This window comes from Pelecanus crispus, chromosome 5 (assembly GCF_030463565.1).
Source record: "Pelecanus crispus isolate bPelCri1 chromosome 5, bPelCri1.pri, whole genome shotgun sequence".
In the NCBI taxonomy this organism is placed as follows: domain Eukaryota; kingdom Metazoa; phylum Chordata; class Aves; order Pelecaniformes; family Pelecanidae; genus Pelecanus; species Pelecanus crispus.
Window position 1 is genome coordinate 71,115,552 of NC_134647.1, and position 27,684 is coordinate 71,143,235.

A 27,684-nucleotide genomic window follows, 5' to 3' on the forward strand; every position below is an offset into this window, starting at 1 on the left:
ATCCATTTGCCAATGTACGGCATCAGTCACCGTAGTATAAAACTAACGGCCTCCCCTGTTTCTTTTGTTCCATGCGCAGAAACACCTGTAATCCTTCACCGTCCTCACCAACTGGCTACGCCTATGCAAAAGCCATTAAACTTCTTTTGGCAAGTTCTACCTCGTCAATTCAACCAAGTAATAACTGACTATAAACTTTTTTTACCCAGGAACCTGAGCTCCCATCCCATCCTCTAACCCAACCCCACAGTAACAGATAAACAACTGAATGTCATATATTCTTTTTTATAAGTGCTCTATCTTATTTTTCAATTTTTTAACTTTAACTGTGAAGTGTAACATTCAAGTTCATGTTTTCCAAAATAAAGAGAATCTCTTAAATTCATTTTTACTTCAGGATAATTTCAGTGATGCAATAAGCAATGGGTTTTTCTGGCTGAAAGACAATATTCTATGCTCCAAACAAGGGAAAATATCTCGTTTGCCATAACTAATGAGATATGTTGGTATTTCGTAAAAGTCAGGACCTAAAAACTTTTAAAAGCTTTCTGGTTTTGTATATTTAAACAGCTCACTATTTACACACTCAGTTACTCTATTCTACAGATACATTTTTACAACATGTAGTCGACTCAAACTGCAAGACATTAAATCAAGTTTTCTTTCTATTGTTTGAAATACTGAGCAAGTTCAGTCTGTTAACATGCCAGAATCAGCACCTTAAAAAAGAATTTCAAGAGAATCCATTCTTTCACAGTAAAACTGTATGAAAATCCATGGGTATTCCTGCCACTTGCTGACCTGCTGCTGCTCATTTCCTTATTCACCAATAAATCATCTTTCCAATCTTTCTATATCTTATAAAAATATACCATAAAACTACATATCCTACTGCACAGACCATACAACTTCTCAAGTAGAAGAGCTTCTTTGATGACCTTCCAGCTGGTATTTTTATATAGTGTGTAACTCTGCATGATACATTAAAAGCTAAGCAAAAGCAAAGACCCCGCACTCAAAGTTTGGCATGATCTAATATTGACTCCAAAATTCTTGCATTTCAGTTAAGTCCTCCAAAAAAAATATTATCGCCAAATTCTGTATGTTTAGACTGAAATGTCCCAATTATTTCCTTTTAGAATGTAGTCTGAAGGGCAAAGCACAGACTGGAAGGCAGGGGAAAACTAGTACTTTTTAAAATATTAAAATGTAAAAGAAAAGACAAGGAACTATGGTAGGACAGAAAAAACAAATGAGAAAGATGTGGAATGAAGTCTTCGGCATTCCTCTGCTGTCCTCAATTTCTTTGTCCTCTTCCTTCCCAGCCTGTTCTGCCTCCCTTGTCTCCCTAAGCTTTCCCTTTAATCGTCGCTAGCCCACCTCACCTCCTAAAGTAAATCAATTAAACTTAAGAGTTGACCCTTCTCTCACCCCTGCCCTGCAGAAGGTGTTGAGGAGGAAGAGGTCAAAGCAAGTCCTGAGTGTCAATTCCTGAGCAAGCCCAGAGATGACCACTGTATCTTCTCTAATAACAGTTCAATGTCATCAATGTCATTTCCCTGTGCTTAGGAGTAGCAGTATAATGCATGTAGAATCAAAGGGAAAAGGACATTTAAGAAGTGTGTTTTGAGGATTTGTTCTACAAGAGGGGAGAGGAAAGGAAAAAAGCAGATTTACCTGACCCACACCTTCTCCAAGATCCTGATTAACCTCTTCAGGCCAGAAGACAGGCCTGAAAATGCAGACTGGAAGTGGCCAGACCCAATTTATTGCTCTCTTAATTCTTTATGGTATGAGAGAAATCATTGCCCACACACAAAGGAGGAAAGTCTGGGAGTGGGAGAATTTCAGGCTCCAAGTATCTGCTACCAGAAGCAGTAAACACACTGTAGTCCCCTTGCACCCATTGAAACGTAAGCTATTTTGCCAAGCATACACACCCACTTTTGGTGAAATCTTTTCAACTTCCAAACCATCACCCCAAGGGGCCTGATCCCTTATTTCATAGCTGATGTGTGCAAATACCCTGCTTCTACACCCTGGAGATACAAGCTGGACCCACCAGCACGTGCTCATCTGGCTGCAGGAAATCCCTCCATCTCCCCGTTCCACGGCCAGCCCTACGGTGCCTGCCCTGCACGTGCAGGACTGCTCACGCGCTCCGCCAGCCCGCAGCCAGCCATCGTGGGGCCCAGCAGGAATGGCTGGGTGACGTTATCCAGCCCAGGAAGGCTATGCTGCCACTTTCAAACTCCAGAAACATTTTCCTCTCTAAAGACTATGAATACTGAACAATTTCTTTGACTAGATGCAGTTTTTCAGGCCCTGTATGGTGGCATCAGCCGTCAATCTCTTGCACGGCATCCAAAGAACACCACTTTTACCAGTAAAAACATTTTTTACTATTAAATGCATCCATTTCATTCATATCATATCAGTGGTTACTGATATCCCATAGGCAGACAACCATATAGGCCCTCAAAAGACACTCCCTACCTCTCTTGATCTGTCAAAATTGTATTCCCTATCCTGGCAGAACACCACAAAACCAAACATGAATCATCTTTCTCCCATGTGTAAAAGTATCAGGGAAATTACAGCCACACTCATATAAATGGGGTAGCCAAAGATTTTAGCTGATACAAGGGAAGATTCTGCAGTTTTCACAAAGCTTTTTAATACAATAATTGTATATTAATATAGTATTTTTATTCATCTGCCATTTTCTAATGTCTGGAAAGCGTGGCAAAGGGGCACAAACTAGTGCAGTTCATGCCAGTGACCTGGCAAATAGATCAATACCATATAAACACATCTTCACCAAACAGATTAAAAATTATCACAGAAAATAAATTGTTTCAGGTGTTCTGTTTCTAGGTGTTTCCATGATATTTGTTTTCTGAGACTGCGATCTTTATAAATCCTGTGTATTCAGCTTCCTATCTCCTTAAATCAAAGCTTAGGAAGACATTCCCAAACAGAGGTCTGGACCCAGCAACTGGTAATTGCATTGACTCTTCACAACAGCTATAGCATAAATTCTAAGAGATTTTTTGAATTTAATATTATTTTCATTTTAAAGGAAAAGAGAAATTTTTAATGAGTAGCTGAAGCATACTGAGCATACATTAAAATTGTACCCCCTTGTGTATTTTCATACGCTTTGAACACCACAAAACACATCGAAGTACTAAAAACCCCACAATTGGATTAAGTTCAGCTGAAGAAAATCTTTTATGAAAAATTAATAGCAACACTACAAACTATGGTGTTTTCACTCCTTGAAGGCACTATTGTAATTAATAAGTCATTCAGAGTCTTGAAGTACATGAAAGAAAAGTTCAATAATTTCCTTCATCTGGATGAACCCAATTTTCATAAATGGTAAAGACTGCCTTTGACTTACTCATATGCATATTTAACTCTTGTACAAAGGAAGTACACAGGTGAAGTGATTTGCTCAAATCTGCCCGTGGTAGATCAACAGCAGACTGGAACAACTCAGATCTCCTGACACCCCACCCGCCGCCTCTCCCCTGCAATCCACGTTGTCTCTCCTAAAATCAAAGTTCTGGCTTACTGTTTAAAGTCTCAATCAAAATAATATATTCTACTTTCCAGAGAGCACTTACGTCCTGGAGAAGTTTCTCCAAGTTTTCCTGCAGCTCATAAAAGTACCGAGAAGTAATAAGACCTTCACGTGATTTATCTAGGCAATCTCTGGCCAGTTCAATAACTTGATGATGAATGAAACTTAGGACCCCATCTGCTAATTGCAGCACGTTCTCTGGAGCATTAGAGGCAATAAACTCAGCCAGCCGTTCTTCCATCTGCGCCGTGGCCTAAGAGTACAGAATAAAGAGAAATTACTCTTAAATTTTACTATCCCAGAACTTAAAACATAAACAATAGGGTGCTAAAGTAACTTATTCACAACTCCAAAATGGACGAGGCTTTAAAAAATATTCCAAAATACAATAGCATTTTGCTGAGAATAAAAATAGAATACCGTAGGCAAAAGTTATGTTCACATGAGCAAACAACAAAAATTAATCAGAACACACTTTCTGAAAATGCAAGTAAAAATGTCTTGTTCCTGAGGCTGTATTCCTCCCTGGGTCTCCAGAGTAAGGACATAAGATACAAGGCATTTTTCAGAACTTTTAGGCAAGACCATGGAAGCTGAAAATCACTGCCCCAAGCAATAGACACACAGCATTTCTATCATGATAAGCCCTGATATCCTGTCTCCAAAGAAACATCTATTTTTGCTATTGGTGGAATAGGAAGGAATGGCCATATTGACAGCTCTGGGATACATGATCCTCTATGCTCATTTCAATGAGATGTTGACTTTCAAAGCTTGATTCCACAGATTTCAAGATTTGGCTTTTTAAAAACCACACACACTTATTTTCACTGCAGATCACTTCAGCACATTTCAGTGTAACTGAATTCAGACTGACTTTTCTAAAAATCCAAATCTATCTTCATTTCTTCTCTGGTACCAAAAGCCCCAGTGGCAAACTTGGGTTTTGCTAAAACCTCCAGTATAATTTGGAATGACTTTAAAAGAAAACTTTGCATTTCCAACATGTAAATGGAAAGCCTACCAAAACCAAAGAAGTCTGGATCAGTACCAAGCAAATTTAATGCAGTTATACAGGGAATACTGAGAGAATGTTATTCAACTTATTTTGAAATTACTCTTTAAAATAGCTTTTTAAAGTATATATGAAAATAAGCAAAAAATCCTGTCTTGATCTGACTCAGAATTTAAACAAAAAGACAAGATTAGTTAAAAATACATGGAGAGCCAAAGCATGGCCCTTCTCCTCACTCTTGCGAGCATTTCACATGCCAGTAAAAGACATGAGAAATTTAGTAAATATGAAATGCATACACAAATACACAAAGCTTTTCACCCTTTTCCATCTGAATCACTCTATACATTCAATCTATTTCTTCTACTGCAGAGTTAACACATGAAGCAGAGAAGGCAGCTTCAAACTCTCAGCAAACTGCACTGCTTGGCAATGAGACCTAAGAGCTGGGCTCCTTCTCCAATGAGCACTGCAAATTAATACTGAGCTTGGTCACAAGTTCATTGAATGCATTATTCAAAAAGTGATTCCTTACCTTTGGAAACCTTTCTTTGTACACATGATTCATCATTATTATTTCACTGTCAAAGGAAATTGGGGAGCGACCCGGGCTAGAGGAGAAAAGAAAGTATGTTATCATTTACAGATATCGCATCAAAACCCTCCAAAATCCAGTGCTGCTCATAATGCTGCCACGCTGACTGTAGTCCTTCCAAAGCTTTGACTTCCCTGCAGTAATGGGCAGATGCTTAACTTCAGAGAAAATCCTAGCAAGCAATGGCAGTCTTATAGTCATCTGAAAACTGCTAACCTTCCTGTCTTCACGTGAACTCAGGCAGAAACCCACCGATTGTCAGTGAATGCAAGCCCTAACATACAAGCATGTAAAAACCCAGTGCATTTGTTGCAGGTACAGCTGTTATTTCCCTCATTCTCTTGCTGCCCTCCCTGGCAGTGGTAGCAGCCCTGCTCAGAAAGAAAGCACTGTTATCTCTGGAGTCTCTAGTGCCAGAAAGGAGCAGAGTAAAACGAAACAAGGAACTTGAGTTGACTTGCTTTCCTTTGTCTGAAGAATACCACACTACAGGAGGGATGCACGAGCAGTGTTATTGAGCTAAATCTTATATATAAATACCACAAGCAATAAGAACAGAATACTTTTATGAAAACGGCACTCCCTTTAGGCATGTTACACCACAGATGCATATGCATGTATGCCTAGGTTAGCAAGCAACTTCAAGGCACACCAAAAAACAGGACACTAAATCTTGACAAACTGCATTTATATTACTGTTTGGGTATTTTCTTTAGAGAAGAGTTGCATCTCATTTCATCACATCTGATGGTATGCAATGCTCTGACTCATTCTGCCACTGAGGACAGCCGGAGTGAGGTAATGCCGAGCTACAGGATCGCCTACAGGATCTCATTCTCATTTCTCCAGTTACCTTGTTTTAATGTTCAAGACAAGCAAGGGCTTCAATTATTTGGCATCCTACACGATCACTGTCTTTATGATTTTAAGAGTACTACGTATTCCTAAAAATATTTTCCCTATGTCAAAAAATACAATTTTATCTTGAATGAGTTCAAACATTTTAAACTTTCTTGTGAAAGATGAAATGAATCTCCCTAAATGGAATAAATGCATTTTAAGCTTGGAATGCATTACAGTTACTACCTTGCTGCTAACCTACTTAAAGGAAAAAACATCTTTTGGGAAAATATATTTACAATTCAAAGAAAATTTAACTCACTGGCTCACAGAATATAGCAATACCAATCTCTTTTCATGCCTGGCGCTGGAATTCCATGAATTACATTGTGTCTTGTTTTTATTAAGGTTTATCCCTCAGCTTGAGAAAATGCACTTCAGATTAAATCTCTCACTGAATCCTTTTGTTAAAGGAGAAAAACTGATTTGGATGTTTTGGATGCCAAGTAAAAACACATTTGCATCAACTTTTTTTGAAGAAAATATATCCCTTTAGCTTGGCAGATAGCTATTTTTAATCAAGGAAAATTTTCTTAAAGAAGAAACTTACATTTATATTCATATGTAACATATGACATAATAAAGAGAAGGGTAAGAACATTTAAATTTCAGACTTAGAAGCAAGTTCCCTCACATATCTAGCCTGCTATCTTTACCCTTTTTTCACTAAGACCAAACAATGACGTGAACACGACACTTGTTTACTGGCAGTTCATATGGAGCCGAAGAACTTCGTGAACATAGTTACTGAAGAATTTATTTTTCCAGAATGTATTATTTCTCTGTGTGATTTAAGTGAGGTATAAATTACAGGGATATATTAGCCCTTTGATACTAACTACAGAATTATGGAGGCACATACATACTTCATTTTAACACTAAAGTAGTCCTACTAAAATTTGTGCATGCTTAAGTATTTGCTGTCTTAGGGCTACAATAAAATATGAGGGGTTTTGCGTTTTGCTTTCAAAGCACTTTATTCATATGGACACAGGAAATTAAGAGCTATGCAGAAATCATGCTACTTGAGTTGTCCTGACAGCAGATGTAGTGTTTCCTTAAGGACAGCCACAATGATATGGGAGTTTATTAGGTTTGCTTTTGGTTTTTATGATTCTGAAACACAGTAATTTCTTCGCACCAGAGTCTACTGATTGGCAAGAAAGCAAACACTTATAATCCCTTAGCTTCCTTGGGCATTGGCAATTTTGTCTCTCATCTTTGGAAGCTGATTAATGCCACTTTTTACCACCTAAAATGACAGAGCACCCAAACAACTCTGAATAAAACCTGGGCTGAAGGTTCAAATTGTCATTGTAAATAAAATTTGCCCAATATAACAGGTCAAATTAAATGTCTAGCTGACTATAGCAAGACTGCAACATAATATGCTGCACCATAATTTTTTATGTTGATCCTTAGCCTGGGGAACTACAGAAATAATTAGACAGATAACTGACTAACTAACCAAAGGCTAGCTGCCAAGCACTGCTGGTTACTTTATAGCACCTTTGAGACACAACCAGGTGAAAAAGAAACCAGGACTGGGCAGATAACTGAATGCACCAAGGGAGAACGTAAGGAAATGTAGAAAAAAGAAAAAAGGAGCTTAATACATTTTATTGGCATGACAGCTTTTCAAATGCAGAAGCTTCACACATCTATCTAGCACCAAAAATTTCACATACAGAACCAAACCGGTCTAACATTGCAAGGCTCACAAAGGAACAGATTATTTTCTGTAAAACAGAGGACACATGCTGTGCACGTGCATAACATTTTAAGACAAAAAGCAGGCTGCTTCTCTTTTCTTGGTGCAGATAGGTAGGTCAAAGAAATTATTATTGTCAGTGAGTTTTTCATTTCAGCAGAGCAGACATTAGAAGAATCATATCTGTCCCCTTAAGCTTAACAGCAGAATGAAAAACTACTCTCTCTTTTCCCCTTCTTCACCCTCCCTCCACTTTATGAAATGATGTGGTGGTAGACTTTCAGTGACATCTATCTCCCGCAAAGGCTCTAGCCTCCAACTTGCCAAAAATCATGTGTCTTTATCTGATGCTAGAAAGTGAAAATAGCTTATAGACAGCTATTTCAAGGAGTAGCATTTATCATAACAACTTAAATCTTACAAAATATAGTCTAACTGTGACTAAATAAAACTGAGATGTTTATGAATACCTAATTTTTCCTTCACTGTAACAGCTGTATTTATTAGGAAAAAGCAGAGAAGCTAAAGCACAGCGCTCCCCTTTGCTTTTACCCTGTACATAAAGGTTTAATTAGGATGTACTTGCAGCACTTTACTAAAGTCAGTGTCCATAGGAAAATGAAAACCATAGGCCTTAATTTTCTGTCATTTCCAGACACACAGAATAAGGAATTTTAAAACTAGAGAGCTAAAGTTGTATGAAATAGAAACTAAGTTAAACCTTCTGCTGAAGGTGAGCAGAGCCTTCCTCTTCCCCCAAGAAATAAATATATAAGTCTTTGACCTCATACAAATTTCATTAATACTAGCAGTAAGTCAGCAAACTCCTCCTGAAAAAAGAGACAATAAAGCAGCAGCAAATATTGCCGATCTACACCTGCCCATCAAACTTCAGAGCAAATATGACTCGGTGCTTCACACAGACCACAACAATTAGATCTTGGGGCCTAATCCTGTTTCTGGACAGGACATTGACCAAAGGAGAAGGGAACTCAGTAGAGCAGAATCCATCTGCTAAAGTCTGAATTTATGCAACATGCACAGTAATAGTGAAATACAGTTTCCCACAGAATTACAACAATCTATAGCATGGAGGAAGTAATGTAGAAAATTAAACGTGTAACTTTTTTTTTTTTTCAGCATTTATTCAAGGACCCTTCTTCCTGCATAATCATAACCAAACAGCACAGAAAGTCCACACTGGGCAGTTATTCTAGTGCTGCCAGAAAAAAGGGAACCTGAGACAAAGCAGGATATACAGTAATTCTTCTTAGGGAACAGGCAAGCAGCAAAACAGAACAGTAAAGAGTCTTTCTCATTGAGTGCTTTGAAAAGTCATTTCTGAGTTTGTTTACATACTTTTTGATTTTTTCTATTTATTTTTACAAACGCTCAGCTTCAGCTACATTTAGCCTGCGGACAGATACTATTTGTGATTGATTTTGTATCGCTGAACTGTTTTCCAGTTCAGCGCTTCTTTATATGAGGAGTGACATTCTTATGAATGTAAGGGGGGGTGGGGTGGGGTGGTAATATATAAAAATAAATAATAAATAATTATAATAATACATATGCATAGATATGAGCGAATGTTAAGGGAAAGGGAATACATTTTAATCCCAATCTCTTTGAACGTAAGGACTAGAGTTTTTTCCACAGACTTACACAGGGGCTGCAACTAGCTCTTTCCAATACTTCAGGGGTTTTTCTTATACGTGCCAACAAAGACTGAGACTGCTTTAGACAGAAGACACTAGAAAGTTAAGTAATAAGCAGTACAGAGGGCAAATACGAATACCCAGTTTTCCTCATAATAGAAAACCATAAAGATGGTGAGTGAAACCAGAAGTTAATAAATTTAATCTTCAATCACTTTGGAGAACTTTTTAAAATCAAGTTCACAGAACTCCCTGTATTGAGAGAGAAAACAAAGAGACCAACATTATCTGTAACGTAGTTAGAATGTATTTTCATAAGAAATAGATGCCTTATGCTTCAGAATATGAAACTATTATCTGGCAAATCCATGGCTGCTCTGCAGGGAGCACCGCCTGCTCCTCCGCAGCTCGTGGCATTGGCACTTTCTGAAAGCAGCAGCATGAAGTGATGAAACCACCAAGATTACTCAAGTGGTTAAAGCTGATGCTTAAGTGCAGTGAGATGAGAGCGCTCCACAACCTGCAGGATCAATTTTTAAGATAAAAATGGACTATATGGGCCACTGGTGTGGGTTCACAACATGTATTCCTTCTTCCCATCTTCAGCATTTTATTGTCAGAAGCGTTTTTTTGGCAACTGGCATTTTCTAGGAGTTATCTTTGTATATTCTTAATGTCAGGATCTAGCATGTCAAAAGTCAGGTTGGAGGATTGCATTTAAAAAGCACTACCCAGCAAAGAGATGAAGGAGCATATTTGATTAAGGACAATCTCGTCTACTTCAACTATATAAAAATTCACTGCTACAATCTTCAACCCTTTTTCCCTAGACAACATTATCCTGAAATACGAAAAGAGATCAAGAAAAATGGGCAGAGTGAACGCACAAAGGCAGCTCTTGAAGAAGTCATTATTAGTTAACTCCACTTTTATCTCTGACATTCTCCACACATTCCCACGTGTTAGCAACCGCTAAAGGATGACAAGTAAAGAGAACCAGGAAAAGATGGAGGGCAGTATCTCTCTAACTTAAAAAGAGTAACGATGCTAAGTTTAGTGCAAGAATTCACACCCTCCATGCATTTTACTCCTGGGAGAAAAGATCTTCTTCAGGTAAAGGCCAGGATTGCTCTAAACAAAGTGAATGTAGCTTGGGCATCTCTCTTTTCGTCAATAACTTGAAGGATTTGAAGGTTGCATTAAAAAAAAAGAAAACAGTTGAGAGCTGATACTTAGGAACTACTTCTGCAGTTAATAAAGAAATAGTCTCTTCTACTGAAGACACACTGTAAGCACCAAAACAGGTGGCCACATGGAAGTACGTTCTTTCATTTGGCATGGGAGTACTGGAACTATTGGAGATGGATGAGAGAACAGTCTCCTGGCTTCAGCAACCAGCTTTATAAGCACATCACACTTTCAGGCTGGTCTCAGGCTACCTCCTTCCCCTGCACAGGAAAGCAGCTGGGAAAGAACCAGTGCCACTTCTTTGGTGTAGAAATTCAGGGGATTTCAAATAAGGCATGATTAGTTAAGTGATGAGTATCTTCAAGCCACACTGGTAGAACACCTCAAGCAACAGAGGTGCTACCAACATGTCAGCGTTGGTACCTCTGTGACTGTATGCTTTGTTACTTTTTTCATCCAGTTTGATCATTAAAACCGTTCTGTATGAACAGAACACTTGCAGCGAGATACAAGAAAGTGGTACATTTCTAGTCAAAGAAGTAGATTTTTCCAAAAGTTACATCTAGGCAATACTCTATCTACAAGCATAAAAGGATCATCTGATACTTCTAAAAGATCTTGGGTTATACAGACCCTCAAAAACAACAGTCCCAGCATTTGACAGTGACATCTCAAAATACCAGTTCCTCTCTCATAAAAAGAGATGTAAGACTGCAGTCATAAAGGATGGAAAATGAATACATGGTAACAATCAGTCATAAATATCAGACCCTCTTTTAAACTACAAAGCTGTGACTGCCAACCAAGGAAAATGTCTGATGTATTTTGTTCATCTGCTTTTCATTACAGCTGATCAAACAAGAACGCTAAATGCTTACGAAAATATTACATTTTTAGGGAATTCCTGCTTAATTTCCAACACATTAACTGCTCAGATTTTAGATTTTATTTTTTCATTTTTTAAGTAAGTAAAAATACCCTCTCACCAAGTGAGCTAATTCTGTCATGCGGGCAAATAAATAAGCAAGCTGTGCAATGAATAAGGTCAGGCCTTCATATATTTCAGTACTAGTTTGTTTACAAGGACACACTACCCTCTGTCAAAGAGGGCATTTACTCTTGCAAACATTGCTCCAACTGGTTGGATTGATATATCAATTTTCCTTTGAGGTGCAAGGGCCAGCATGAATGCTTGGTAGTGGCAAGGGTGCTTTAGAGTCACAGAGCATCACAGTACTAGCAATAAGCAAAATGAAAAACAAATCAGGCACAGTAAGTTTAAAAAATTAAATTACTTCATTCTAAGCTTCTGAATACCAATAAGGCTGGCCATTATCACACTGAAAACCAGAGAGCGCTAGCGAAAGCATTCAAGAGAGGAAGAAGATTAATCACATAGTTACATGACACACTGAATTAATCTAGTCTCTTCACAAATTATAAACCTACTATATGATAACGCTGCTTTTAAATTGGCTCACAGAGGTAAAATTCTCAGCAAACCGATAATCCACATTAACAAGGAAAAAAAAGAAAATTGGGCTCTTCGTTTTATTGTTTATATCATTCTTGCATTAACAAGAGTGTCTTATATGTCATTATGGCAACAGTAATATGTCTGTGTTAGAAAGAAGGATAATTACTTTAGTGATGTGTTGTCTACCTACAGTAGCTGTCTTATCTATAAAGAATTAGTACTACTACAGTTACACTACTCAGCGATAGTCAGAGTTAAGGGTGACAGCAAGAAGGCTGAAGTAGGACTACTGCTGAAAGAGACTTAGTGCAAATCATGTAACTAGTCTTTTACTACATGGCAATTTGCGGAGATCACAGGCTAAGTGTGTTACTACCCATAGTACTTACCTGCTCCTGTAGATTACTGTGTAACTACACTTAGTAGATCCATATGCAATTACCATGCAGCCTGCACTGAAGTTTAGAACATACAAATAATTACAAATAATAATGAAATGTCAGCTCTGCCATGACACGATACTCACCATGGATTTTTTTTTGTTATCTTGGCCTGTTTCAGTTCCCTCTATTACAAACCCTGGCCTAGGTCCTGAGCTGGGCACGCCGACTCAGTATTTCCAGCTGGCGGAGTTTCTGAATCTCATCCATTAATTTAAAGGTGATATCCACCTCTGACACCCTCAGATGAGAAGCAGAAGGGAGACTTCACCTCCTTGTCCCCTGCTTGTATAAATCCCTTCCCTTTCACAACATGCTGCATCTAGAGATACAGGTCTCTAGATGTTCATTCACTTGGTCCAGCACTAAACACATAGCAAAACTTAAGGCTTTTGCCATGATACAAAATGTTTGTGGATTTATTCCACATATTTGTTAGAGACCTGCAAGAAAGATTGCTCAGAGAGTTTGCAGAACCTCTGTCCTTGGAGATATTCAAAAGCTGTCAGGACATGGTCCTGGGCAATCTGCTCAAGCAGGGGTTTGGACAAGATGACCTCCAGAGGACCCTTCCAACCTCAGTCATTCTGTAATTCTGTGAAAGATGAAGTTCTAGCTGCTTCTGTTTTTAAGTATGGAAAAATCAACTGCACAAGGAAATAACCTCTGGATAGCTATCTTTGAACAATCAGTTCTCTGAAGCAACAGTGAAAATTATTCAACTGCTAATGCAGGAGAAATGGTTTCAGCACAATTCCATTTAAGGTTTTGACTTCATCTACCCTAGTTTTCATACCCTTTCAGAAGCACTGCTGGAAAAGTTATTAACAGTGACTGTAACCACTTCCTTATATTAATGCAGCAAAATTCTGAGAAGCAACTTCATTAAAGGAAATCTACATCCTATAGATTTAGTCCAAGATGGATCATGTTTTCATAGAGTTATTGTGAAGATACAAAAGCAGACTCTGGTAACCATTTTGCAACCCAAAACCTCAGCGTCAAATATAACCAAAAAAAAAAAAAAAAAAATCCTTTCTGATTAGGTGAAGTGGGTTAAATGTTGATTAAAAGAATTTCAAAAACATGCAACAAAACAACTACAAATGACTACTATTCTTATATCTGAAAGCGCACATAGAAATGCAATAGATGTATCCAACATCTTAAAAATTCAATAAACAACCTGAAGCTCACCTGAGACTGCGAGATCGAGGCCTCAAGGCTGGAGAATGGCGCCCTTCCTCATCAGTGATGCTCTCAGTGCTGAAATGCTTTGTCAGGAAATGAAGTTCATCTGCCGTGGGCTGAAAGGGCAGCTGGTGCAGCTTCTCCTGAGATGAGCATGATGACTGAGTACAGAAAAAAATACAGAAAAGAAATGCACTAAACGCATGCATAGGGGTCAGCTAATGAATGGAAGAGGAACGGATTCTGCCAGACACTGCACACTCCAGCGGAAAAGAAAGCTACTTGTCAGACCAGGTGCCTCTTTTTATTGTTCTCATTAGGCTAACCCAACCCTTACATACAATGACAGAGCTGGTGATATCAGGAAAACTTTGGTAGAAGGCTAGGGAACCATTGCATCCGATTCTGGAACCATTACATCTGATCATTAGGTAGTTTACTACCGGGAGACAGAAGGGAAGGTACGTGAGTACCAGTGCTACTCTGGAAAGCACAAGGAGGTTCCTGGAGTGGTGAGCAACTTTCTTTCCTTTTCCCTCATGCTCTCTTAGCTCAGGAGTTTCACTGGCATGCATAATGCTATGGAGCTGTGTAGGCATGAGAGTTTTTGCTGATTATTGGCTCTTGTTGGAAATTGCTAGTGTAAATGGTCAGGATTTTATTTCTCCCTTCCTTTACCATTCAGGCTTCTTCTCTAACCAGGTAGGTAATAATGAAATGAAAGTAGCTGACTTTGCAGAGTTGTAAGATTAACAGAGTTTGTTATAAACAGATTATTCATCTTTAAATAAGTTGATGCATTTATATGACACACATCCTGTGATAATGAGAGACATGAAACTGTTTTAATTTTTGAACCTCAAGAAACCTGAGATTAAAACAAATACTTGTGGGAAGTGTTAATAACATCAAATGTTGGATGTTCCAGGGGAAAAAGCTGTAGGTCAATTAACAAATGCATTTTTTCTTGTGTGATTTCTCAATGCCCCTTTCCATTTTACAAAAGTAAGGAAATATATTATGTAAGGACAAATTAAAAATGCTCTTTAAAAAAAAAAAAAAGAGGGGGGCGGGGGGGAGTGCTGAATAGCCAGAGTAGCACTGAATAAAACCAGTGGACCTTATTAAAAACATCATCCTAATCTAAGTTCCAAGGCTCCTTACTGATCTGATGAAATCAGTTACATACACTGTTCCAGTGGAAGAACTTTTCCTTTTGCTACAATGACCCTCACTCAAACTGGCAAGCACTGCATCCTAGTATCAGAAGTATTGGTAGGAGGGAATTATACATGATATAACATGTATGACCAAAGCTGTAACTCACCTAGTATGCTTTTCCAGGCTTACTTGCTGTTGATGGTTTTTGGAAAAGAATGCTAAGAAGTATGGCCAGGCAATGAAAGCCAAATGCTGACAAGGCTTTTCACCAAGTCCTGCACATTTGTAATGTTGATAGCAAAGAGAAACTACTCTGAATTCACCTAAAACAGGTACATCCAAATTTGTCAAGAAGGTAACAGCTACACTTGAACTGAATTAAAACTAAGCAGATTGTTGCAGATCCTAGCATAGTCTTATCCAGAGAATTCTAGCCAAGACTGAGATGGAAATCTGAATGTGAGAACTTATAAACCTAAAGATTTTATTATTTGATAAAAATATAATTGGCTCCAGACCCCAGATCCACTCCCTCTGCACTGCACAGAGTTATTTACAGAAAAGAACCCCCTTGAAAGCCTTGGGACATGCACGAACTCCCCAAGCATGGCTGGAACAGGAAGCCACCACTTCCGATGCTTTCCTTCAGGCAGGTCTGGGTGCAGGGATCGTGTTGGAAAGTCCTCTCCAGCACAGTGTCCACATAGTGATGATTATCCAGATGGTGTATCAGCTTACACTGGTCTAATCCACACTGAAGCCAAGACAGAGAGTCTGGGTATTTGATAGTCCCTTTGCCCACAGCTATTACTGCTGTGCACACTGCTTATGCCAAACACAGGAAAGATTCTCCCCCTGTAGTACAGAATTATGCAAGCCCTGTTTGACTTTCAGAGTTTTCTTTGATGTCTGTCTTTGTGTCTTACACAATACAAGGAGTGCGGAGAAGTACCTGCCTATGAAAAAACAGCAACGCTTTTCAAAGAAAAGGTATGTGTCAGTTGATGTCCCATTCATGATGAGTAACACGAATGCTGCAACAGAGCAGGAAGTACTAAAGACACTGTCTTACAAACATGCCTTAGCAGGTACTGAAGTGCTGGCATTACAAATACATATCTTATTCAAAACAAAAATTAAACTAAAACTACCACATTAAGGAAGGTTAGCACGTAGTTACTAGTTACTAGAGTTAGGGAAAAAAAAAATCAAAACTGATGTTGTAGAAAAAGCATTAAAAACTTTATGTCTCCCAACAGCAAAATCACTGGGGAAGCAGTGCTAGTCAACCATGGATGACGCAACAAAATCCTCCTTCCACTGTCTCTCCTTAAAAGCAATCAGATCACGAAGTTTGTAATTCCAGAGAATAATTAGAGAGAGCCCTGAAGATAAAGACCATGATGAGAAATGGACTTTCCTCTGCCAAGGGCTTCTCTAGCAGTCTTAAGGCATACAATCTTTCAATGAAAAAGTATGAAAACAAAGTGAAACACTTCTGAAGTATTGATTTTTAAGTAATCACATCACTGTATTGAATATTTGCAGCAGACTAATACAAACACCCCCCTGGTGTCTTAATTACAGATGCAGAATTAGTCAACTCCTCTCCAGTAAAAAACCTCGAGCTAATACTATAGTAGCTTATATATTAACTCTACATCTATAAAACGAATAGCAGATTAGACGTTTAAAAATAATTGTATATTGGCCCATTCAACTGACTGTTGTATATTCATCTAACTTGAAAGAAGGTCTTCTCCAGCTTTTTCAGTGTTGGTCTGATGAGATATATCTGGTCTTCATGATTTGTATGAAAAGGGTAAATGTGCATTTTTTAAAAGTGTCATCCCTCATTTGGAAGCAAAAAGTAAAGCAAAACATACAGTTTTCCACTGACCCTAGAATAGGTAGACGTCTTGGTTTGTTCAGTTGGTTGTTTGGTAGAGCAGCTGATCTATGACCAGAGAGACGCAGGTCAGCTTTAACTGCCATACAGAAACTCAGGCCAGCAGAACACAGAACTGACACTCTTCTTCCTGCTACTTCATTTCCTACTGATACGTACACCAGAAAGGTCTACCAGCATCTACCAGCATTAATTCATTGTGCCCTTTTGACAAGCCCCTTGACTACTTCTTACTTCAGTTTTGAAGGCTACACAGGAATAATACTGCTTATCAAGTTCACAGGTGTTATTCGGATCAAATTAATTCCAATCTATGAAATACTATGATAGCAGCATTGTCATACACAAGTAGTAAGTAGGATTGGCTTAGAAATGTAATACCAAGTTTAACAGCTCCAAGAATTGCATCACTACTTACTAAACAGCCCATTTAAATGTCTTTCTGAGATTGTAACACTGAACCAGCAAAAGGACAAGAGATCAGAGACTCAGCCATTAAAAAAAAAAAGTCTTGGAATTACAGGTTTTAATCTAAGTATTTCCTGCAGGAAGGTGAATTCAGATCTTCATATGACTATCATTTCATGTTTCTCATTATACCACCTTGTTTTCTGTTGCTTTCAACCTTGTAATACTTAACACCTTTTGAACTGATGCTTTCTATGTGACATGTCTATCTCAGATTTGTTTGGTTGGGTTTTTTTCCCTGGAAAAATCTCAGTCAAAATGATCTAGCCATTTCTGGGAACATGGTAAGAGACAAATATGCGTTCTTTCCCATGACAGAAAGCTGAGAACTTTCTAAAAGTAGCTTTAATGTCCCTATTTCAAAGCAAGGACTGATACTTCCATCAGGTATTTTTTTGTTAGTTTTGCTCTCTTCATGGGCATCTACCCAAAGGCTGGTCAAACTACAAACTCTTGAAAAACTAGTGATCACACCTGCAGGTAAGAAGGACTTAAGTACTGCAGGCAGTCTGGTCTCCAGAGGTGTCATCTTTATGGGCACCTTGGAAGTTCTCACAGTGACAACCAATGATCAAACTATTTGGCTGTCATCCATACAGAAAGGAACTGTACTTGCTCCGTGCTCTCATAGCTTGCACCCAGAGGAGGATTTAGCCATGGCTTATGCCCATAAAGATTTAACCTAAGACTATAAAGGCAAAAGCAGAGTTCCTTTTTAACAGCTGCTCTCAGGTGCTTGAATATATAATATTGCTTGGCAGTGAAACCAGGGGCATATTTTTCATGTTGATAATGAAATCTTCTCCCACATTTTTCATGCTCCTGCCCCTGTATCTGTACACACACACACAGAGACTTCTCCCACTGGCAACTGAAATCAAGTCACCTGCCTTCTAAGGAGACCAAAACCCCTCAACAAAAAACCAACTGTCTTGAAGGACAAAAAATAACAAATTGTGGAAATTGTACAAACTGGAGTCTGTGGGAAGCTGTACAGATGAGATTAACATTGCAAAATCAAATTTTAATCATATCAATTTATACTAAAAGGAAACTTTTGACCCCAATTTCTTGTCTTGCTATATAGACTGAATTTAACACTCACCTCCTAAGGAACTGTGATGATAAATTTGTGTTTGAGAGGCACCAGAAAGTATATAGGTGAACTTAATAGAACAGCTCACAAGGGAAACAATGATACTGTATTCAGTGTAAGATTCGCATAACACGGTGCATTGAGTCCTAATTAATGCAGGTATTACAATTATTAGGAACATACTGTAAGTAGTACATAAAAACCAAAATTATCAGTAGAAGTATTATGGAAAGAGGCAGTGATATGTGACCACACAGTTGAAGATATTCACTATAACACACATACAAAAGCGTGTTACATTAAGTCTGTACAGGTAGCCTTAACATTTCTAATTTTTCTATGCTTGGCTTTGCAAGGTTGTTATGTGGCTAACCACAACATCTAGTTTGCATAAACTAAAGAATAAGATTAATTGTATGAAGTATCTGAGAGCCACAAGGGTTAACACGGTGCTGCTACCCTACTGGTATTCATGACATACTAGCCTTTTGAAAGTACAGAATTCAAGCAAACTGCAACCAGCCTTTCTAATGACATGTGTAAGAACTGAAAAGCTTCATTAGGAGTTTCAGATTATTGGAGTTGAGTAGCAGATGTGGATTATCAGTTTTTCTTTCTGCTAGCCTGTTAGCAGAGGTTTTCATACTAAGAACTTGAAAGCAGACAAGAATTTCATTTCCCAGTTATAAAAAAACTGAGAGCTGGCTAGTAATTATGCACTATCTCTTAGAGTCCTGCCACTTCTGACACATTGTGCCTCTCAACTTATCAGTCGAGCCAAATGCTGCACTGGGGTTTCACCAATGCTAAAGGCAAAGTGCAAGATGATAGGAGCTGGGAAATGGAGGAAGAAGCAGCAGAACCAATAATTAAAATAATTTTTAAAATAATTAGTGTATTAAATAATGTTAGCAAAACAATGAAGAAAGATCAGATATTTTAGTAAAGATTCAGAAGCTGATTTGTTAGGGTGTGTTTGTACAAACTGAATTGCTTGAAAAAGTCTGTGCCACTTACTGAAACTGTTGAACTGGGAGTGTTTGTTCCATATCCAGATGAAGGAAGGGAGGCCAAGGACCAGCGGCGTCCATCCGTTCTGGGGGAAAGAAGCAAAGGAAATTACTGTCAGGGATCTATTGTGGCTAATACTTGGGGGAAATAAGCATTTTCCTCCCTCAAATCTCTTAACCTCAGGATTTTACTAAAGTCTCAAGTTATTCAGATAAATCAGGTATTCTATTTACAATGACCTCTGTGAAAAAGCAGCTAGGGTAAGTTTTAAAATCAGAAGTAAGTGACCTTAAAAAAGATAAAGTAAATGGGCATCAGATTCCTGCATTATGTAGATGCTTTGTAAATGTTACCAGTTGTGCAAAAATTGGAGTTTCTAAAACAGACAAATGAAATCAGCTCATTTCAAAAAGACAGTCATGCTTAAGATTATTACTCATGCAGCTCCTTGTCTTCCAAATAAACTTTCAAATTGAGGAAAAAAAAATCATATTACATCAAGAATCAACTAAAAGCAGGCTTGTTTGTTTACCTAGTCAGAAGGCATTCTGCCTAGCACATCGCCTGAGACAGCTGGTAAATTAAATCCAGTACAGCAGACCTGAACAGAGCCGAGAGGTCCACTCAAAATACAGAGGAGATAGCACAGAAATTCCACCTAGGGTCTCTTTCTCCTCCAGTCAATACAATATTAGCAGTTATTTCCTTATCGTAGCCAAAGAAACATGACCCTCAGGGAAAACATCCTGGAGATGCTGCAGAAAAGGTCTTGTTTTACCGATGTCAAAACTGAGGAACCGAGGAGCTATACAACAGCTTTGAGAAGAATCAGTATTCCCTCCTTGAAGCCCTCTTCTCCCCGCAAACCCGCCGCAGCGAGGATGGAAACTGAACTACATTCAGCTCAGTCTCAGCACTTTTTCTGCCTCTGCTTTCCTTTCAGTCTCGCATACATTTGTGTCCTATAATGTGTCTTGTTGCACGTTGGGATGGATTTTGTTTGGTTTATTACAGCAGATTATCAGTAACTGGTCATAAAGGGAAGCTGAATTAGAACAGTTCACTGTTCTAGCTTCCTTTGGAAAGATTTGGGGGTTTTGGGGTACACATACGTTAATGCAAGTGCATTATAAAATAGGATGTTTCGTACAGGTCTGAAATAGTGCTTATAGAAAACTCAATTGTTATCATTGTCACAGTAATATTTCTCATCTCACTATCCACACCCGTGAAGCCTCATCTTCAGAAAAATGCTCACTGCACACCCAGACATAAATGCCTGTTTATATTTTTCCCAGATCTAGTTCCTTTTATTCTCAGGCACTGATACACACTGCTCCTCCTATTTGCCATCTATCTTAGAACAAGAGGGAAATAAACCCACTGTTTTACATCACTGAAAGAATATTACGTCAAGAGGCTTTTTAAGAAGACTCATGCTTCATGCATTAAAAAACCAAAAATCAAGCTGTAATGCGGATTTCTATTGCATGCGTATGTTATAGCTAAACCCCATTTAGCCACAGGTGATGTTTTCTTTGGCAAGACAATTACATGTAAAAGAACAATCTCAAAAAAATCCAAGAGAAATTAAATTCCTTTCTTAACCCTGAAAAACAACAAATGTCAGCATTACAGAGTCACTGCAGTCAGGGATACAGTCAGGGACTGAACACCAAACTTCAATGATCTTCATTCAACTTCTTGTAACATACAGGGGTACTGGGGAAATATTTAGGACAACACTTCAACCTCAGTTTGGACCCTCAGGCCCAAAGCAAGACAGTATGTTCCTGACTTCTCAAAGAGTAGACAGGAACGCACAGGTCACTCATTTTTTGCAAAAGGAAAGACTAATCCTTTTTTAACCGAGTTGCCTAAATTGTGTATTGAAATGACTTCAGAATTTTCATTTTGACAAAGTTAACCAATAAAGTCTTTCTCAGTTAGAAAATTACAGGATACCTCTTCATGCTTGGGCTCTTTTCTGCTGATGCTAACTAGGCAAGCAATGTGCTAAGCAGTCAGGACAATGCATATCAGCTCTATTCTAGCAGAAAGAAGTGGGACAAGAGTAAAAATCTTCCAAATCAAAGGCAACAGGAAAAAGACTTTAAAAGAAAATTCCTCCTTCATTTATGCAAAACATTTCAAAGTTACTTCAGTGTTTTGTTAATAAACATATTTTTAGAGAGACCTCATGCAATATTGCTTCAGGAAAAGATAGTCCAAAAGAAATTTTAAGGTCTTTTATTTTATTTACTATAGACCCTTTGCTAGCACAATAAAAACATGCAAACAACAAATTTCGCCTTTAAAATGACATTGATTGTTAATTAAGGAGGTATTTTTATGGCAGCTAAATGCTATTCACTGAACAGTAGATCAATTGCAAAACAAGAAGGTGCTAGAACGCATCTTCTCCCGAGCACTACCTGTTTATCATTTTAAGCCAAAATGCAAAGATTTCTTGATTACCAAAGAATAGAAGCTGAATGCTTAAATGGGGTTATTACAGCAGGAACTTGTTAGGGACACAGGGTCAGCTGCACAGAAGCATAGTTCATACACATACACAAACAACAGCAATACGATACACATTACCTGTCCGCTCTGTGTCCATGGCTGTATGGAAGAAACCATACAATGATAATGAGAGAGGGGGAAGTAAAAGATGCACATGCGATTTCTGAAAAAAACTCTCATTTTCTGCTACTGGTATTCCACTAAGATCAGTTTTAGTGAACACGGACAGAATTAACCATACATTTCCTTATTCAAACAGGAGGATTCCTTTGTGGCTATGACACAATCATTGTAAGGGTGTCTAGCAAGGGATTTATGATTGATCACTAGTCAAACGAAGGACAATCTTGCTGTATGTGTAGTGAAATTGGCTTTACAATAAAATGAGTTTTCCAAATGTATTTCCTACTCTGTCCCAAGAATCAACTCATCACAGAGCTATAATGAAAGAATGGAAATAAAAAATAATGTCTGAACAGGACAAATGAAGAAATTACACAAAATATAAAAGGCAGAAAATCAGCAACTAATTATTTCTGTGATGGCAACGGGAGGAAATTGGGTAAGAACCATCTCTTAAGAGCCACGCAACACTGATCAAAAGGGTACAGTGAAATATCCATTTGTCTGGGGCAACAGAGCACCACACTTTCAATTACTTAGTATGATCATATAGGAGTTATTCTGATACCACTATATGATAATCTAATAAATATGTATTGGTACTGCTGGCATAGCTATACAGGGTGTAATGCAAGTAGAAAATGGAAACAAGTTTCTAAAACAAGCTTTGCTTAAGTGTTCTTTTCAATGACAGAAAAAGTATAGAGAGCAAAATGCATACTGTGAAATGAACCACAGTATTTGATAGGACAGACTTAACCTTTATTCATCCATTTCTTTAAAAATTAGATTTAAAAAGTGGGAAAGTGTGAAAGGGCACTCTTCAGAGTTTTATTATTAAAACATTTATTTTCTGCTTGAAATTTTAGAAAGCAATGATACTGAAACATCAAGTTGAAACATGATGTTGAAAAATTATGTTGTTTGGCAATGGTTTCAGCTGCAATTTTCCTCCTGTGTTCTGGGGTCCAGAACTCCAGATACTGTGGAAACTGGTAAAAATTCAGTTGACTTCAACAGAACTTATTGAATACACCCAGATAAGGCTCAGATACCTCTTTAAAAATAAAGGTGGATGCTGTGAGTCCATTTGAATTGTTTTAGCAGCAGGTAAAACACTGATTTTTCCCCCTGAGGCAACAGGAAAATACAGACCCAACCTGTCACATTCCACATGCTATTATAAGGTTTTTTCTTACTTAAGACCTGAAAACCAAAGTCTACTTCCAACAGTATTCAAGGACACCAGGTCTTCTAGCAAATCACCTCAATGGAGAAACACTCCAGGATTTACCTGCCATTCAGATAAAGGGTGTACCTTATTTCATCAAATCCTAACCTTTTATTCTTCTTTGAAGTTTTGAGACCTATCCTTTTTCTAACTAGTCCTCAAGCTAAATCTTGTCGTTCTCAGAAAACTTACTTCCTCTCAGGATGATCACACGTTTCCCATTCTCAGATCATTTTAACAAAGACAGGGTTTTTTCAGCCGAGGCAGGGTTTAGCAAATCCAAAATATCTTCCCCACACTTGAATCTAATAATCCTGATACTATGCCCGAACCCTGCTTGGGATCTCTTTTTTCCTGTTCTTTATTTCTCCACAAAATTTAACTTTCTGTATCATTATCCATTTCTGCCTACCTGCTGGGATACAACATTCAATACACCATTTGTCTGCTTCTCCCAGCTGTCTTTATTCTTTCTGTCCTATTCCTTACACTAAATTCATCACTATAGTATCAGATTTCTTTCCACCAGTTTGATATATGGCATGACCAGCATTTGTCTACGATTTGCTGCAGGACAGATGATAGCTTCGCATTCAGGTCTCTCAATGCTGCTCCTCTTCTAGAAGTTCTTGTAGACTTGCAATTTCAATTATCAGCTATTTTCCTCATTAGAGCATTAATGTACTCTTGACACCAATGCCCAAGACACTAGAGAAAACTAAGAAGTTGCTACCAGTCAGAAGGCAGTGAATGAATGCACATACTGTTGTGCATGCCTGATTTTAGGTATGTTTACCTCTTTGTGCAGACATAGCAAAGAAGATCAGTACACTTAGAATATACCTCAGTTATTCAGTGAGAAGAGCACCATCTAGGACTACAACTAAGATACAATTGTCCTAATCATAATTGGTTTTAATGTCATTATGACTAAATTCTTTGTTATATCACATGCCCTATATGTCATCCTTCTGGGAGAACGTTGCCTCCTCCCTAGGCAGTCTTGACTATTTAATTTACTTTCTCTTCTTCTAGGTCTGAAAAGAACCTAATACTTCCTGAGTCCTGCCAAGATCTAAACAAATAAAATAAAATAAAATTGGAAACATCAGAGAAAGTAAAGCACAATCAAAAAAATTCTAACCCATAGGCCATTTCTAAATAAAAGTATAAAGACTATTTGCTTGCCAGTCCAAAGAGAATAGATCCTGCCTTACCTTCGGGCAGGAACAAAGGAAAAATGAGCAGGTGCATTTGGAGAGAAGTTCCTGGGACTGTCCAAAGGGCTGCTACCTGTTTGAGAAAGTAAAAAAAAAGCACCCAAAAACCTTTCATTCACATTTGTAACAAACGGAGTAAGTTTTCACTGTGCAGAAAGAACTTCAACTGCAAGTTGTAGTCACAAATAATTGAAATGATGGAGCTTTGAGCCTTTGATCATTTGAGCATTAGGTTGCTAAAGAAATGTTCTTATGTATCAGTATTTTCCCTCCTTTTAAAATAATTTAAGGTGTACATTTTCTTTCTTACTTTCAGGTAAGCAACATATCACACATACACAAAATAGTCTCTTAATATTTTGCAGTAATTTCTATATCCAAGCTTTCCCTAACACTTCTCAATGAAAAACTTGAGTTAGAAATTACACTGATGACAGTTTCAGGAATAATAAATAGTAAGAAAGTATTTATTAACAATGTATGTCAAGGCTGAATGCAAAATTCACTGAGGAAAAATAAGATATACCAAAGGAACTGCACATGACAATAAAAGGACTACACACATGTAAGATGACCAGGCTACAAACGTATCAGCATTCACCCTAACTACCACTTTTCTGAAATAATACTTCTACCATGAAAATGAAAGTCCCAGTGAATTTATACAGCAAGGAAAAAATAACACTTCATTTTCACTTGGCACAAGAATACTTTCTCTGGGCTTTGTCATATGATGTGTAAGCATATGGTTGGTAAGTGGTATACTGCAATGTATTTTATTTCAAAGTAAAAAGCAACCATTTCATAGAAAGCCCTTCTGAAAGCCAGACTCATTTACAGACTAACTGCAGAAACCTTTGAAAGTTATAGATGAATGAGACGCTTCATGTCAGCAAGTGTGCTTTCTATTGGGCATATTCTTAAGTGGTTTGCTCTTTCAGATCCTTAATACAAGCACAAAAGAGAAACTATACATAGTAAACATATGCCAACAGCAATTTCTTTGTGCACAGCCAATGAAATAACATTAAAATCAGAGCAGGAAAACTAAATAGATACAGGTCAAGCAATGCACTGCAAGGTACATAACTGTGGTCATCAGAAATGTTTTCAAATTTTGATCCCACATAAAATGGATTTATTTTAGAAGTCATGTTGAAAAGTCAAACCAATGATGCGTCATCTGCAAAGGACTTGTCTCTGTTTTGGGAGAAGTACTAGGTGCCCAGCTCCCCAAGCCAGCACTGTTTGTGAGGTTACAGTCCCATCCGGCACTGTACTGAAGCTTATAATTAAGTTGCATTAATTTCAGCACAAGCTATTCATACACCTTAACTGTTATGCTGAGCAGGAACAGAATATAAGCACTGTGCTCAGTCAAAGGTAACATTCACTCACACTTAGGCTATACACACGGTTCACAAAAAACTGCAGCAGCATCTCTCCACAACTTCTTGTGAGCAAGGTGTGTGCACACCTGACAAGCACGCCTGGGCAGGCAGGGAGGAGGAGAGGGAGAACAAGCTGATGCCGTCTGGGGTGTGAGGATGGCCACAGCACAGCACAGGCCAGCAAACTCCATCTGGTCTACAAGTCTACAAGGGGAAAAATAGCAGCTGGTTGAGATTAAAGCAGCCCCAGGCAGATCTAACATGTGTCGAGGGGTGATGAGAGAACTGGAAAGGTAAGTGAATTCCAGACCACTTCACAATCTGCTTCACCAGGAGCAAACTAAATTTAAAAAAAAGGGTTTGAGCAACAGGTTTGTTTTTCTTTGGCTTGGTTTTCTTTTGTATTGTTAGTTAAGAACTAACAATGAGTTCACAGTGTAATATAACACAATGCAAGTCTTCACCCAAAACTGGATACTATTTAACCAGTATATCCCAAGCGGGAAGGGGAGAGAGCGATCAGAAATCAATAACTAGATGATTTCTGGTGCTTCATTTATTAAGCTTGCACTCATTTTAATTCATAGAGTCACAGTGGAAAAACAGAGACATTATACTGCTTTTGAATTAAGAGAAGACTAGTTTGACAGTCTAGATGGCACTGCAAGCTTACAAGAAAGACGGAAGAAGGCTACGACAGCCACAAAGCGAACAACTCAGCGGTGCATAAACACATACCCTGGCAGCAGCATGCAGCTAGGGTTAGGGTCACTATTTACTTGCAAGCAGAAAGCTGAAGGAGCATTTTAGGTCAGAAGGAAATGCAGCAGGAGTGAGGCCTTTCCGTGGTTACGTAGATCTTCTAACAAAGCAAGGAAGGCTGCCAGTTTTGGTGGGAACCTTGGTCTCTGCCTTCTCATTTTTCAAGTTTTACTGCTGACGAACCCTACTGTGTCAAGATGGTCTTTTTGAACAAAAAGCCCATTGCTCAATGCTGTTATAAACAAGCAATGAATTGTCATTGACTTTTTATGTCTTCATCAATCTTTCGTAAACTTTCCAGATTATGATCAAAATAGGATTTCAGAATAACTGAGCAAATTGGGTAATGACAGTTTTTAAATTTTGAAATTAAGTATGTGGGTGTTCGAATTCTTCTGAGCCCGCACAATCTGGTACAGAGATGCTACTAATTTTTAAGCAACTACTTTTTCAGATTTACACGGCATATTTCCTTCCAGACACTGGAATTTTAATTGGATCCCATGTGAGTTGCTTCTAGTTTTAAAATGAAAAGCAATTAGTTTTTCTACTCAATTCAAGTCTGGGTGAAGCTTTTAAAACAACAACAGGGAGAAGGGGAATTACTACTTTCCCTAAAATCTCCCAGTACTGCTGCATCTGCTATAGTTGAAGGAATTTTAATAAGAGGAGCCTTAGTGCAATGGTCTCATTCACCAAGGCCGATCGAAACCCTATTTATTGTGTTAGCAAAGGTAAGTTCCCCTGTTGCTCAAGGGTTACAGTTGGCTACTACTAAACCTGAAACCACACTGTCTCAAGGGAGGCTGTTACACAGAATGATTACCCATTAGGTAAATCAACACAGTTACATGAACGTTAATAATTCAGGCATAAACCTTAACATTTTCCGGGCACAGGAAGAAGGATGCAGCCAAAGCGTTTGTATATCCGCCACCCTCAAAGTACAAAACCGGACCTCATGGGCAATAGATAGGTGAAAGTCTCAGCTATCACCTACAGACATGACATTCATCAGAGAG

At 38.3% G+C, this 27,684-nt stretch overlaps 1 protein-coding gene across 3 annotated transcripts in view; it reads right to left on the reverse strand.

Moving 5' to 3' along the window:
* The window catches only part of MAST2 (microtubule associated serine/threonine kinase 2), a 194,452-nt gene that overhangs the window by 35,841 nt on the left and 130,927 nt on the right, over nucleotides 1–27,684 (reverse strand). Inside the window, exons 7-13 of one of the 3 annotated variants that reach the window (XM_075710859.1) lie at nucleotides 24,507–24,582; nucleotides 22,014–22,034; nucleotides 19,416–19,494; nucleotides 13,771–13,925; nucleotides 12,523–12,588; nucleotides 5,140–5,215; nucleotides 3,633–3,842 (exon numbers count right to left, since the gene is read on the reverse strand). In XM_075710859.1, coding sequence (XP_075566974.1) covers nucleotides 3,633–3,842; nucleotides 5,140–5,215; nucleotides 12,523–12,588; nucleotides 13,771–13,925; nucleotides 19,416–19,494; nucleotides 22,014–22,034; nucleotides 24,507–24,582 — 683 coding nt within the window. The remainder of the gene's footprint in view (nucleotides 1–3,632; nucleotides 3,843–5,139; nucleotides 5,216–12,522; nucleotides 12,589–13,770; nucleotides 13,926–19,415; nucleotides 19,495–22,013; nucleotides 22,035–24,506; nucleotides 24,583–27,684) is intronic. The other 2 variants (XM_075710860.1, XM_075710861.1) reach the window with 2 other exon arrangements.